A 14,355-nucleotide genomic window follows, 5' to 3' on the forward strand; every position below is an offset into this window, starting at 1 on the left:
AAGCAGAATGAGATGGAACTGAGGTTCCAAAAGCAGCCATCAACCATGGAAGAGACTTCCTCAGCAATGGTGATGGCTCAACCATCTTTAAGTATTTCAATGATGATACAAGAACATACAACGGCCCTAGTGATTCCACAACTGGAGTATTGTGTGCAGTGTTGGTCCCCTAATTTGAGGAATGAAATTCTTGCTATTGAGGGAGTGCAGCGTAGGTTTACAAGGTTAATTCCCGGGATGGCGGGACTGTCATATGCTGAGAGAATGAGCTTGTATACTCTGGAGTTTAGGATGAGAGGCTATCTTATTGGAACATAAGATTATTAAGGGTTTGGACACGCTAGAGGCAGGAAACATGTTCCCAATGTTGGGGGAGTCCAGAACCAGGGGCCACAGTTTAAGAATAAGGTGTAAGCCATTTAGAACGCAGACGAGGAAACACTTCTTCACACAGAGAGTTGTGAGTCTGTGGAATTCTCTGCGTCAGAAGGTGATGGAGGCCAGTTTGCTGGATACTTTCAAGAGAGAGCTGGATAGGGCTCTTAAAGATATCGGAGTCAGGGGATATGGGGAGAAGGCAGGAACGGGTACTGATTGGGGATGATCAGCGATGATCACATTGAATGGCGGTGCTGGCTCGAAGGGCCGAATAGCCTACTCCTGCACCTATTGTCTATTGTCTAAGAAAGCAGAAACAGGAATAGTATTCCTGAATAGTTCATTTTTCCCTTGGCCCCAGCGGTATAAATATTGAAGATAGACACAAAGCTGGAGTAACTCAGCGGGTTAGGCAGTTTCTCTGAAGAGAAGGACTGGCTTTGTCTTCTTCTTCTTGCGTGTGGCGTGCACAGCCTAAAGTTGTAGGACAACTTGTTCTATTTGTTCTTATTTGATTGTGCACGCCAGGTTGATTGCATTCATCGAAACAGGGCGGACAACGTGAGGGTTGCAATCTTCCACCCCAAGGACTGGCTGACCCTTCGTCAGACTTCTCCATTGACTTCTCTAACCAAGTAACCCCACTTTCCCTCTCTCTCCATCCCTCCCCCATCCTGGTTCTCCGACCAGTCTGACAGTCCTCAATAAATGTTACATTGTATGCCTCATTGTCCCCTTCCCCTGGCTAACAATGGTCTATTCTTTTGAAACCATTGAGCCCATTTTTGAAGCGATTTCTTCAATTTCAGTCTCAGTTTGGTTAATTGTCACGCGTACTGAGGTGCAGTGAAAAGGTTTTGTTGCGTGCTATCCAGTCAGCCGAAAGCCTCTACATGTTTACAATCGTGATACACGATGCATAATAAGGGAATAACGTTTAGTGCAAGGTAAGGCCAGTAAAATCTGATCAAGGATGGTACGAGGATCACCAATGTGGTGGATAATGGTTCAAATGTATTAGTTTGTAAATTTATTTGATGTTCTGCACTTTCTATTTGTTGAAATGGGGCCGCACTTATTATGATCTGTTTTTAGGTTCACTGGACGACCTGGGAAATACACCTATATCTTTCGCGACATGCGGATGGAAGAGGTAGTGCAATACTTTGGTTCTGTGTCAGATTGAAATACAAATTTAACCAGTGAACTGGCTGCTGGATTTAAGGCCGCTGTACAAACGGATTAACATTTGTTCTTTGTCTTGTTCAGTGTGCTCCTGGAGGCTGCCTGATGGAGTTGTGCATTCAACTGAGCATCATCATGCTGGGGAAACAATTGATACAGAACAACATATTTGAAATAGGCGTTCCGTACGTATTTATTACCACGTCCCAGCGTGTTGGGCTAAACATCTGAAATTGACTGTTTGAAACTTGTTCGCTTTTTAGTTTTCCTCCTATTGTTTCAAGCTGCCCGTGAGTTTTTCAGCTTCTCACCACTTGCCCGAGCAAATGCCCGGTGGAGATAGATAGATTATTGATCAGTACACGTGTCAGAGTTTACGGGGAGAAGGCAGGAGAATAGGGTTCGGAGGGAAAGATAGATCAGCCATGATTGAATGGCGGAGTAGACTTGAAGGGCCAAATGGCTTAATTCTACTCCAATTCCTTATGGCCTTATGACAAACTATCTCTGTACAAGGCAGACACAAAATGCAGGCGTATTTAATAACATTTAGAGTTGGGAGCCTTCCTGTCCTGATCCAAAATGCCCCTCTACAGAAGGTAGACGCAAAACTCAGCGGATCAGACAGCATCTCTGGAGAAATGCAATAGGTGACGTTTTGGGTCGGGACCCTTCTTCAGACTGGGGCCTTGACCCGAAACGCCACCCATGCCTTTTCTCCAGAGATGCTGTCCGACTCATTGAGTTACTCCAGCTTTTTGTGCCCTATCTTCGGTTTAAACCAGTATCTGCAATTCCTTCTTGCACATTTAGTCTGCACAAGGCAGTTGATTAGAAGAAGGACCATATCATCGGAGGCATCTTGTCTCCTTGTACATGTTGTTTCAATTCCCCTTCTTTGCCAAAACACTGACCCGGCACAGCGTTTCCTGTGATGGTATCGACTTTTACGGTTAAACCAGTATATTCTGAAACAATAAACAGTGATTTAGGAACTTGACTAAATAGCTTGAATTATTGGTCATTCACCACATGCCCATAAGGTCTTCTTTCGATGCAGAAAAACAGCCAGATATCATCTAGCTAAACAGACCATGAAATGTACTTTGTTACATTATTCCCGGAAATTTGGAAGCCATCGGAGAAAGCTCGAACCTCCTTCATTCCACCAGTTAACAGCAAAATCAAAAGAGACTTCTCTGCTTTAAATGTTAGAATTTGGAGATACAGTGTGGAATTGGGGTCCGACCAGTGATCACCCCGTACACTAGCACTATCCTGCACACTAGGGATCATATACAATTTTACTGAAACCGATTAACCTACGATCCTGGAGTGTGGGAGGATACCGGAGAACCCGGGGAAAAGCCATGCGGTCACGGGGAGAACGTACAAACTCCGCACAGCCAAGCTCCCGTAGTCAGGATCGAACCCGGGTCTCTGGCGCAGTGAGGCAGCGACTCTATCTCCGCGCCACCGAGCCGCCCTAAGCCGATGAACCCGTGTTTCTCACATTCAATTCTGAATGAGCTGTCCAAAATCTCTTTAAATCCTGCAAGCCAAGGAGACTTAAGGTATTTAAACTCGTGTAAATCATCAGTGGTGTTTACATATTTCAGTGAGGATTGTTGATAGAGGGAAATAATCCAGTTTCTCTCACTAGGAAATGTCCTGAAGCAACATCAATCAGAAAGCTAAGTTTACAGGAGCAATGAGAGAACTCTTTCCCAATCCAGGTTTCAGAACACCCTTTGTTATGGCGATTGTTTGAGCCTTCAGTCATTTGAGAGTACAGGTCCCGACTGATTTGGTTTGATTCCAATCCACTAAGCATCTTGGAGAATCGTAGAGTCTTACTGCGTGTAAACAGGCCCTTCGGCCCAATTTGCCCCCACCAGCCAACATGTCCCATCTGCACTAATCCCACCTGCCTGCATTTGGGCCATATCCCTCCAAAACCTGTCCAATCCTGTCTAATTGTTTCTTAAACATTAAGGTAGTCCCTGCCTCAACTACTTCCTCTGGCAGCTCGTTCCATATCCCCACCTATTATATTCCTATTATATATCCCCCCCCCCCCCCCCCCCCCCCCCCCCCCCACCTTAAACTGCCCTCTGGTTCTCATTCCCCCCCTACTCTGGGCAAGAGACTTTGTGCGACTACCCAATCTATTCCTCTCATGACTTTGTCCACCTCTGTAAGATCACCACTCATCCTCCTGCGCTCCAAGGAATAGAGTCCTAGCCTGCTCAACCTCTCCCTGTAGCTCAGTTCCTCGAGTCTTGATAATGTCCTCGTAAATCTACTCTGCACCCTTTCCAGCTTGACAACATCTATCCTATAACATGGTGCCCAAAACTAAATTTGGAAACTGTTGGAAATTATTTGCTTTTCATTTCCCATCTGTTTCCTTGATTAGTTCACTTTCGAAATCTCATTCATAAGAGGTCATAACAGGGGCGATCTTACGGAGGTGTATAAAATCATGAGAGGTATAGATCGGATAGATGCGGATAGAGTCTCTTGCCCAGAGTAGGGGAATCGAGAACCAGAGGACATAGGTTTAAGGTGAAGGGGAAATGATTTAATAGGAATCCGAGGTGTAACTTTTTTACACAGAGGGTGGTGGGTGTGTGGAACAAGCTCTTGTCTTCTCCATCAATCTCATGTCTCAGAGATTGGATTTAGTTTGGTTTGTGTGCAGTTTTAGTCTACAAATTTGAGGAAGGACATTCTTGCTATTGAGGGAGTGCAGCGTAGGTTCACGAGGTTAATTCCCAGGATGGAGGGACTGTCATATGCTGAGAGAATGGACCGGCTGGGCTTGTATACTCTGGGTTTTAGAAGGATTAGAGAGGATCTTATTGAAACATATAAGAGTATTAAGTGTTTGGACACGTTCTAATTGTTCCCGATGTTGGGGGAGTCCAGAACCAGGGGCCGCAGTTTAAGAGTAAGGGGTAGGCCATTTAGAACGGAGACGAGGAAACACTTTTTCTCACAGAGAATTGTGAGTCTGTGGAATTCTCTGCCGAGAGGGTGGTGGATGCTGGTTCTCCGGATACTTTCAAGAGAGCTATATAAGGCTCTTAAAGATAGCGGAGTCAGGGGATATGGGGAGAAGGCAGGAACGGGGTACTGATTGTGGATGATCAGCCATGATCACATTTGAATGGCGGTACTGACTCGAAGGGCCGAATGGCCTACTCATGCACCTATTGTCTATTTAGGAGCCTGGTCTTTTTTAATCTATGTTGTAGATACAGAAATTATATTATTTATACTATTTATATATGATGTTAATTTATATGGTAGTTATTTATGTTTTACATGTACTTTATTTACTCTGCCTTGCTGCAGCAATGGGCATGCTGTTATAATCTGTATCTATTTGGCATCTAGATGCGTTAGTAAATGAACTCTGTGCTGCGTTTCAGGAAGCTGAAGAAGCTGATGCGCTACATGAAGGCAAAAAGGGAGGCCAAGCTGGAGACTGAAACCAACAGCAAGATCCCCCGGCAATATGAATCGGACTATAACCTGGAGCCATTTGCTGGTCTGACTCCAGAGTACATGGAAATGAGTGAGTATTCCCCCAGTTCAGTTTCAGTTTAGTTTATTGCCACGTGTGCCGAGGTACAGTGAAAAGCTTTTGCTGCGTGCTATCCAGTCAGCGGAAAGACAATACATGATTACAATCGAGCCATTCGCAGTGTGTGGATGCGTGGTAAGGGAATGACGTTTAGTGCAAGGTAAAGCCAGCAAAGTCGGGTCAAGGATAGTCCGAAGGTAGATAGCAGTTCAGCGCTGCTCCCTGGTTGTATTAGGATGGTTCTGTTGCCAGATAACAGCTGGGAAGAAACTGTCCCTACTAAGTTGCTGGTGTCCATCAGCAGGTAGGAAGTGCATGCCTGCAATCCTTCTTGTCAGAATTTGGTAGAATTGATTTTATGTTTAGTTAATAATCATTCAGGAACATTTACATCGAGCCCTGCTTAGCAGCTTTTCAATTAACAGCGCTGTCAATTCTGAAGCATGTTTAACATGGCGCAAACATTCCAAAGCAGTTTTTCAGGAGATCGTCAAACAAAAATCTGATGTTGTGGCATCGGATCAAAGGTTTTTATGGAGCACTTTGAAGAAAACAGTCGTGAAATTCAGGGAGGAATTTCCAGAGCTCAGGACCTTGGCAGCTGAAGGCATGTTCAACATTAATTTCTGTGGAATTCTCTGCCTCAGAAGGCAGTGGAGGCCAATTCTCTGGATGCTTCCAAGGGGGAGTTAGATAGGGCTCTTAAAGATAGCGGAGTCAGGGGATATGGGGAGAAGGCAGGAACAGGGTACTGATGGTGGATGATCACATTGAATGGCGGTGCTGGCTCGAAGGGCCGAATGGCCTACTCCTGCACCTATTGTCTATTGATTCAGTTTGTATGAGCAGCGGCCAGACTTGGAAGAAATACTGGGGAGACTAAAAGCTATTGTGGAAAGAGTGTTTCAGATGGATATGCAGGGAATGGAGATGCAGCCCAGACCATCACACAAACCAACCTCCCTTCCATGGACTCAGTTTATACCTCACGCTGCCTCGGCAAGGCCAGCAGCATAATCAAGGACCAGTCGCACCCCGGCCACTCCCTCTTCTCCCCTCTCCCATCGGGCAAAAGGTACAGAAGTGCGAAAACGCACACCTCCAGATTCAGGGACAGTTTCTTCCCAGCTGTTATCAGGCAACTGAATCATCCTACCACAACCAAAGAGCAGCCCTGAACTACTATCTACCTCATTGGCGACCCTCGGACTATCTTTGACCAGTCTTTACAGGCGTAACTTTGTATGAAGCATTATTCACTATAATGTATCTGTACACTGCAAATGGCTCGAATGTAATCATGTATTGTCTTACCGCTGACCGGTTAGCACACAACGAAGGCGTTTCACTGTACCTCGGTACACGTGACAATACACTAAACTGAAAGTGTAACAGAGAGATATGGATCATGTGCAGACAGATGGGATTAGTTCATCTTGGCGCCATGTTCATCACAGGTGGGGCAGGCCGAAGGGTCTGCTCCTGTTCTGTGCTTCCCCATGTTCTATGAGGCTGGAAGGAGTACAAGCAGAGGGGGGGGGGGGTAGCACAGTGGAAGATGTTCGTAGAGATGCTGGTCAGGACACTGTGAAATGCACGTCTCCTCTGCTGGTTATTGTAAAAGCACCAATATAACTTGTGTACCCGCACAAGATCATGAAATGGATTAGGTGTACGAAAGAACTGCAGATGCTGGTTGAAATCGAGGATAGAGGCAGGCTGAAGAATGGTCTCAATCCGAAACATCACCCATTCCTTCTCTCCAGAGATGCTGCCTGTCCCACTGAGTTACTCCAGCATTTTGTGCCGGTCTTTAATGAAAAGGATTGGCATCCTAATCTGAAAGAGAGCACTTCTGACTGTGAAGCTTTACATTTTGTAGATGCAGCATGTAAACAGGCCCTCCGGCCCACCGAGTCCGCTCCGACCAGCGATCCCCTTACACTAGCACCATCCTACACAACACAAGGGATAATTTTACAATTTTACCGAAGCCATTTCGAACCTACATACCTGGATGTCTGGGGGGAAGCCAGAGCACCCGGGGAAAACCCACACGGTCATGGGGGAAAGAGCACTAATTCAGTACATACAGCACCCGTAGCCAGGATCGAACCCGGGTCTCCGGCGCTGTAAGGCAGCAACTCTACCGCTACCCCACCGTGCCGCACTGAACTTGGTGGGGATGTGAGAAAATTAAGCTGCAGGGAATATTTTGGGGCCAAGGCAGGAGAATGGGGTTAGGAGGGAGAGATAGATCAGCCGTGATTGAATGGCAGGATAACACTTGATGGGCCGAATGGCCTAATTCTACTCCTATCACGTGAGCTTATTAGTGGAGGAATGCATTTGCTTTGAGAGCCAGCTTAGACTCTTTGAGCTTCCATTATTCTGCATGTAAATACTGAGGCACCACCCACTCTAACTTGGCTCGGGATTCCAGAGTTGCTTCTTTGGAGCCTCGGGGTAAATTGAATGATTCTACCTCCCGTCCGATATTGCCACGACCTGCCTGGCGTTAGTGGCTATTTAAGTAGCCAAATGTTCCCAGCGTCTGAGATTGCATTCCTACTTGGCACCTTCCGGTTGGCACACGGAAGCCAGATGAATCGAAACGCTGATATCATCCCACAAAAATTAGCGAGGAGTATTTCTGCTGCGAAGCAAGCTGCTCGCTGTAACATTGGTTGGGCCTTGCAATTCCCATCTTACTGAATTGCAAATTCTAACAAACTCACTTGGAGCTTTGAGGGGGGTGAGGGGTATGTTCTGGTGGCTGTGGGCCCTTTGAAATTGAACTCGCCCTGTGTCACTGCTCCTTACAGCAGCTCAGTCCGCCAATCTATCTTTCCCTCTCAACCCCATTCCCCTGCCTTCTCCCTGTAACATTTGACACCCTTGCTAATCAAGAACCTATCAATCTCCGCTTTAAAAATACCAGCGTCTTGGCCTCCACAGCCGCCTGTGGTGATGAATTCCACAGATTCACGATGTGGCGTGGATGGTGCTAATGTATGTGGGGGAGGGGGGAGATCGCTGTTCGGCACCGACTCAGTGGATCGAAGGGCCTGTTTCCACGCTGTATTTCTAAAGTCTAAAGCCGCAGGTTATTAACCAGTTTCCCAAGATCTGCGCTCCCATTATTTTTCGCTCCTTGCGTTGAAACTTGAATGGCGAATGTGACTTTTGTTGTTGTCGTGGTTTCTGTAATCCCTGGTGTGAACTATTTTTAGGGCCATTCCCAGCTTCCTGGAACCTTGCTCCAGATATGCCCAGACGTAACCCAGAGACCACACATGGGAACGAGATTCTTGACCTTGTATCCCTGACCCACTTCACTCCACCGTTGGGACCACATCCAAGGAGCTCTTCCTCTTGTTGCCAAATTGGCCGACTGATGGGCAAAAACAAAGGCCTTGAATGAAAAGCTAACTTGCTTGCTGTGAGGATGAGATCTGTGCCAAACATGTACCAGATGAGCATCAGCAGCAAACTGTGTGCGTGTACTTTCAGTATATCTTTGAAATGATATCTTTCCCCTGGGAGTGGCCAGGGACATTTTATGTCCCTGATCATATTATAAGGCCAAGGCCGATACGTGCAGTTGGGGTGACTGTTGACGGTCACCAAGACATCCGACGCAGCCTCTGAGTTGGAGAAGCCAGGACCAGCTGTTTTTCAATCCTCCCTGGTGCAGTCATTCTACTTGGCTCCAAAATAGAAGGAAAGTAGACACAAAAAGCTGGAGTAACTCAGCGGGACAGGCATCATCTCTGGAGAGAAGGAATGGGTGACGTGTCGGGTCGAGACCCTTCTTCAAACTCAAAGGGACCTGGTGTGTGATACGATCCTATCGATGGATATTTTGAATGGTGGCGCAGCGGTAGAGTTGCTGCCTTACTGTGCCGGGGTTCGATCCCGACAACTGGTGCTGTCTGTACGGAGTTTGCACGTTCTCCCCGTGACCTGCATGGGTTAACTCCGGGTGCTCCGGTTTCCCCCCACACTCCAAAGACGTATAGGATTGCAGGTTAATTGGCTTTGGTAAAATTGTAAATTGTCCCTAGTGGGTGTGTGTAGGATAATGTTAGTGTGCGGATTCAGTGGGTCGAAGGGCCTGTTTTCTAAAGTCTAAAGTTCCGTATCTCTAAAGTCTAAAGTTCTTTCTTTGATGCTGTTCCATATTATGACGCATATTATGTTGTGCACGTTACTGCAATTTTTGTCGTCAAAGCTGGTTTGGTGATGGCCGCTTGTTCCATTCGCCCACCACCCTTTGTGTAAAAAAATAAATAAATAAATTACCCCTTGGGTTCATATTAAATCTTTTCCCCTTCGCCCTTGGTTCTCGATTCCCCTACTCTGGCCAAGAAACTCTGCGACATCTCTACAGCTCTTTGTGCAGGCTGGCACTTTGTCCTCTGATTGCTGCTTTATCTCTCCTACAGTTATCCAGTTTGGGTTTGTCACCCTGTTTGTCGCCTCATTCCCACTCGCTCCACTCTTTGCGCTGCTGAACAACGTGATTGAAATCCGCCTGGACGCCAAGAAGTTTACCAGCGAGCTGCGGAGACCCAACCCGGCAAAATCAAAGGACGTTGGTCAGTAAACCCGTCATCATTAAGTAACTGAGAAAGGCTTGTGCCCGTGATCTCAATTGTGAGCAAGTAGCCACTCGCATATGTTGTTCCTGCCGCGTGTCAATGCCATCTCAGTAACGCTGTTCAAAAAAGGTGCTGAAAACACACTCAACGGCAAATGTCCACATGTGTGGGAAAGAACCGCAGATGCTGGTTTAATTCGAAGATAGACACACAATGCTGCAGTAACTCAGCGGGACAGGGAGCATCTCTGGAAAGAAGGAATGGGTGACATTTCGGGTCAAGACCCTTCTTCAGACGGGTCAGTCTCGTCCCGAAACGTCACCCATTCCTTCTTTCCAGGGATGCTGCCTGTCCCATTGAGTTACTCCAGCATTCTGTGTCTATCTACGTCATAGAAAGGAATGGACCAAGTGCTGGATGATGGGATTAGTGTTCATATTGGTTCGTGATGGGCAGTATTGATATGGTGGGCCGAAGGGCCTGTTTCTAAGCTGTATAAAATGCTGAATCTAACTGTTTCCACAAAAGCAGGTGCTTAAATGGTGGAGCCATGGACATAGATTCCATTTTCTTTGCACTAAACATTATCAAAACTTTAGTATTCCTTGGAGCGTAGGAGGATGAGGGGTGATCTTATAAATATGCATAAGGTCATGAGAGGAATTGATAGGGTAAATACTGAAGGGTTTCGGCCCGAAACGTTGCCTATTTCCTTCGCTCCATAGATGCTGCTGCACCCGCTGAGTTTCTCCAGCATTTTTGTGTACCTAGGGTAAATACACAGTCTTTTACCCAGAGTAGGGGAATCGAGAACCAGAGGACATAGGTTAAAGGAGAGGGGGGAAAGATTTAATAGGAACCTGAGGGGCAACCTTTTCACACAAAAGGTGGTTTTGGGTATATGTGATGAGCTGCCGGAGGAGGTGGGACTAGCGTAGATGGGGCATGTTGGTCAGCGTGGGAACATTTGGCTGAAGGGCCTGATTCCATGCTGTGTGACTCTACAACGCGTCTTGGCTTCAAACCATATATGACATCACCAATGAGTTGTGTAGGAAGGAACTGCAGATGCTGGTTTAAACTGTAGATAGACACAAAATGCTGGAGTAACTCAGTGGGACATGCAGCATCTCTGGAGCGAAGGAATGGGTGACGTTTCGGGTCAAGACCCTTCTTCAGACAAGAACAATGAGTTAATACATTAAAAAAACCAAAGTAACTGCTCAATAGTGTTGCAGCAGTATCTATAAATCATGGAAACTAGTTATTAAACTAATACCCAGATCTTATTTTCTGGGAGATGGCTGTCATTAGATTTATTGGCCTTGTGTATACATGTACCGTAGATTGTGTGTTCCAGAAATAGTAATTATTCAAAGACCAGTAAACAAAACATTAACTCTAGTGGGGTGGACATGTCCAAGACTAGAGGGCAAAGCCTCAAGGAGCTACGTCTAAAGTAGATGTGAGGGCATTTTTTATGCGTCACAGTCGGTGGGTGCCTGGAACATGCTGCCTGTGGTGGTAGTGGAGGCAAATATCACTAAGGTTCAAGAAGCTTTGAGAGAGGCACATGGATATGCTGGGAATAGAGGGATGTGGATCACATGCAGGCAGAGAAGATAGGGGTGGCGCAGCGGTAGAGTTGCTGCCTTACAGCTCTCGAGACTCCGGTTCGATCCCGACTGCGGGTGCTGCCAGTACGTTCTCCCCGTGACCGCGTGGGTTTTCTCCGAGATCTGCGGTTTCCTCCCACACTCCAAAGACGCACAGGTTTGTAGGTTAATTGGCTTGGTGTATAAATGCAAATTGTCCCAAGTGTGCGTAGGATAGTGTTAGTGTGCGGAGATCGCTGGTCGGTGCGGACTCGGTGGGCCGAAGGGCCTGTTTCCGCGCTGTATCTCTAAACTAAACTAAACCGGTCAACAAAACATTAACTTTTGGGATGGAAGTAAGGTCATAAGTAATAGGAGTAGAGTTAGGCCATTCGGCCCATCAAGCCTGCTCCGCCATTCAATCATGGCAGGTCTATCTCTCCCTCCTAACACCATTCTCCTGCCTTCCCCCATAACCTCTGATACTTCTACGAATCAAGAATCTGTCTATCTCTTCCTTCAAAATATCCAGTCTTGGAAATGTCCAAGGATAGAGGACAAAGATTCAAGGTGAAAGGGGATGTGAGGGGCATCGAGGGTGGTGGGTGCCTGGAACACGCTGCCTGGGGTGGTGGTGGAGGCAAATATCATAGTGAGGTTGAAGCAGCTGTGAGTTGAGGTGGACACACTGACAACGGAGGGGTATGGATCACGTCCGGCAGAGAAGATTAATTTATTTTGTCACCGCGTTCGGCACAGACATTGTTCAGTTTGGTCTATTGCCGCGTGTACCGAGGTACAGCACAAAGCTTTTGTTGCGGACTCGGTGGGCCGAAGGGCCTGTTTCCACGCTGTATCTCTAAACGAAACTAAACCAACACGTTGCTTGTACGAACAGGAGCAAATGCAGCCAAAATGGTGCAGGCGAGAGTAACAGTTGGTTCTCCTGTTGTTTTTAGGTATCTGGTACAACATTCTCCGAGGGCTTGGGAAGTTCGCAGTCATCATTAATGTGAGTTCATATTATTTATGTAAGAGGAAAATGATCCTTTGGGAATTTTCCCAACCTGTCGTTTTAATATATGAATTCGGAAGTGACTAATTCTTTGTATGTGTTTGCTCTAAGTGTCTCCCCACTTGTCTGCCAATTATTTTTGCTGCGTTTCATGATAAATAGCAGCAGCATTTTTGAGGGATTTTGTACACAACCCAAGGCCGATCAAGGAGGTGCCAAGACTGTGTCCGAAACGTACAGGGAGAGTGAGCTGTGGAGGCTCGGAGTGAAAGTTGTCCAGAGCACTGATCATGTCTGTTAATCGTAGACCTGCTTCAAATCAAAGATAGACACAAAAAAGCTGGAGTAAGGCTTGTGCCCGTGATCTCAATTGTAAGCAAGTAGCCACTCGCATATGTTGTTCCTGCTTCGTGTCAATGTGATCTCAGTAACGCCGTTACAAAGGTGCTGAAAACACACTCAACGGCAAATGCCCAAACGTGTAGGAAAGAACCGCAGATGCTGGTTTAATTCGAAGATAGACACACAATGCTGCAGTAACTCAGCGGGACAGGCAGCATCTCTGGAGAGAAGGAATGGGTGACGTTTCGGGTTGAGACCCTTCTTCAGACCCTTGCTTCCAATCAAATTGTGTTAGTTTCCCTCAAAAGCCACAGTTTTTTGGAAATGAAGAAACTGATCTGATGAGGACGGGGTTTTAAAGTATAAATTTAAAAAGGGAGTGGCACGGTGGCGCATCGGCAGAGATACTGCCTTACAGCGCCAGAGACCCGGGTTCAATCCTGACTACGGGTGCTTGTGTGTATGGAGTTTGTACGTTCTACCCATGAACCGCGTGGGTTTTTCCCGGATGACAATAGACAATAGGTGCAGGAGCAGGCCATTCGGCCCTTCGAGCCAGCACCGCAATTCAATGTGATCATGGCTGATCAACCGCAATCAGTACCCCGTTCCTGCCTTCTCCCCATATCCCCTGACTCCGCTATCCAACAGGCTCGACATTGGAGCCAATCTTCCATTTAAAACTGTGTGGGAAAGAACTGCAGCTGCTGATTTATTCCGAAGATTGACACAAAGTGCTGGAGTAGCTCAGAGGGTCAGACGGCATCTCTGGAGAGTAGCATCTCTGGGAGTGGGCGACGTTATGAGTCCGAATCCTACTTCAGTCTCCACAACAGCCATGGCTTGTCAAGCTGGCACAAGCAGCACGAATCTCTCCCTTGTAGTGTGTGGGACAACCTGCTTGAGATCTCCTTCCTGGAGAGGGGGAGAGGCGGCAACTGGAGTCGGGTTGTGCAAGTTGGCAACAAAGAGGCAGCACAATAGCGCAGCCCACACCTCTCTTCCAGCTTCCTTTCCGCCACTACAATAAGTCTGAACAAGGGTTCCTCCCCCGAAACATCGCCTATCCACGTTCTCCAGAGAAGCGGCCTGAGAATTATGGGTGGCACAGAGGCACAACGGTCGAGTTGCTGCCTTGCAGCACCAAAGTCCTGACTACGAGGGCCGGCTGCATGGAGTTTGTACGTTCTCCCCGTGACCGCAAAGGTTTTTTCCCCAGGGTCTGCTGTATCCCTGTTGGGAGACCGCTTTCCGAGCTCCCGCGGTGGCAGCTTCTCCCGCCCGAGTTGCGGGGCTGAAAACGACCCGGAGCGGGGCCTGACATCGTCCGGCGCGGTTTTAACGGCCGCGGGAGTTGCCATCGCCCGCCGGGAGCTTTAACATCGGTAGAGGATGGAGAGCAGGGGAGAGACAAGACTTTGCCTTCTATCACAGTGAGGAGGAGATTCACTGTGATGGATGTCTGTGTGAATTGAGTTGGTTGTGTGTCTTGTAAAATTGTTTCTTTTTGTTGTATGAGTGCAGAAACCAAAGTTCCTAAAGGACAAATAAAGTTCATTGAATTGAATTGAATCCTCCCACACTCCAGACGTACAGGTTTGTAGATTAATTGGCTTCGGTAAAGATTGTAAATTGCCCCTAGTG

The 14,355-nt window shown here is 47.1% G+C and overlaps 1 protein-coding gene across 5 annotated transcripts in view; it reads left to right on the forward strand.

Annotated features, from left to right (window-relative positions):
* Positions 1-14,355, forward strand: part of ano1 (anoctamin 1) — a 173,824-nt gene that overhangs the window by 151,138 nt on the left and 8,331 nt on the right. For all 5 annotated transcript variants that reach the window (XM_033038711.1, XM_033038714.1, XM_033038710.1 and 2 more), the window contains 5 exons: positions 1,474-1,531; positions 1,648-1,748; positions 5,001-5,146; positions 9,604-9,756; positions 12,314-12,366. In XM_033038711.1, the coding sequence (XP_032894602.1) occupies positions 1,474-1,531; positions 1,648-1,748; positions 5,001-5,146; positions 9,604-9,756; positions 12,314-12,366 (511 nt within the window). The remainder of the gene's footprint in view (positions 1-1,473; positions 1,532-1,647; positions 1,749-5,000; positions 5,147-9,603; positions 9,757-12,313; positions 12,367-14,355) is intronic.

Source organism: Amblyraja radiata, chromosome 20 (assembly GCF_010909765.2).
Source record: "Amblyraja radiata isolate CabotCenter1 chromosome 20, sAmbRad1.1.pri, whole genome shotgun sequence".
Taxonomy (NCBI): Eukaryota; Metazoa; Chordata; class Chondrichthyes; order Rajiformes; family Rajidae; genus Amblyraja; species Amblyraja radiata.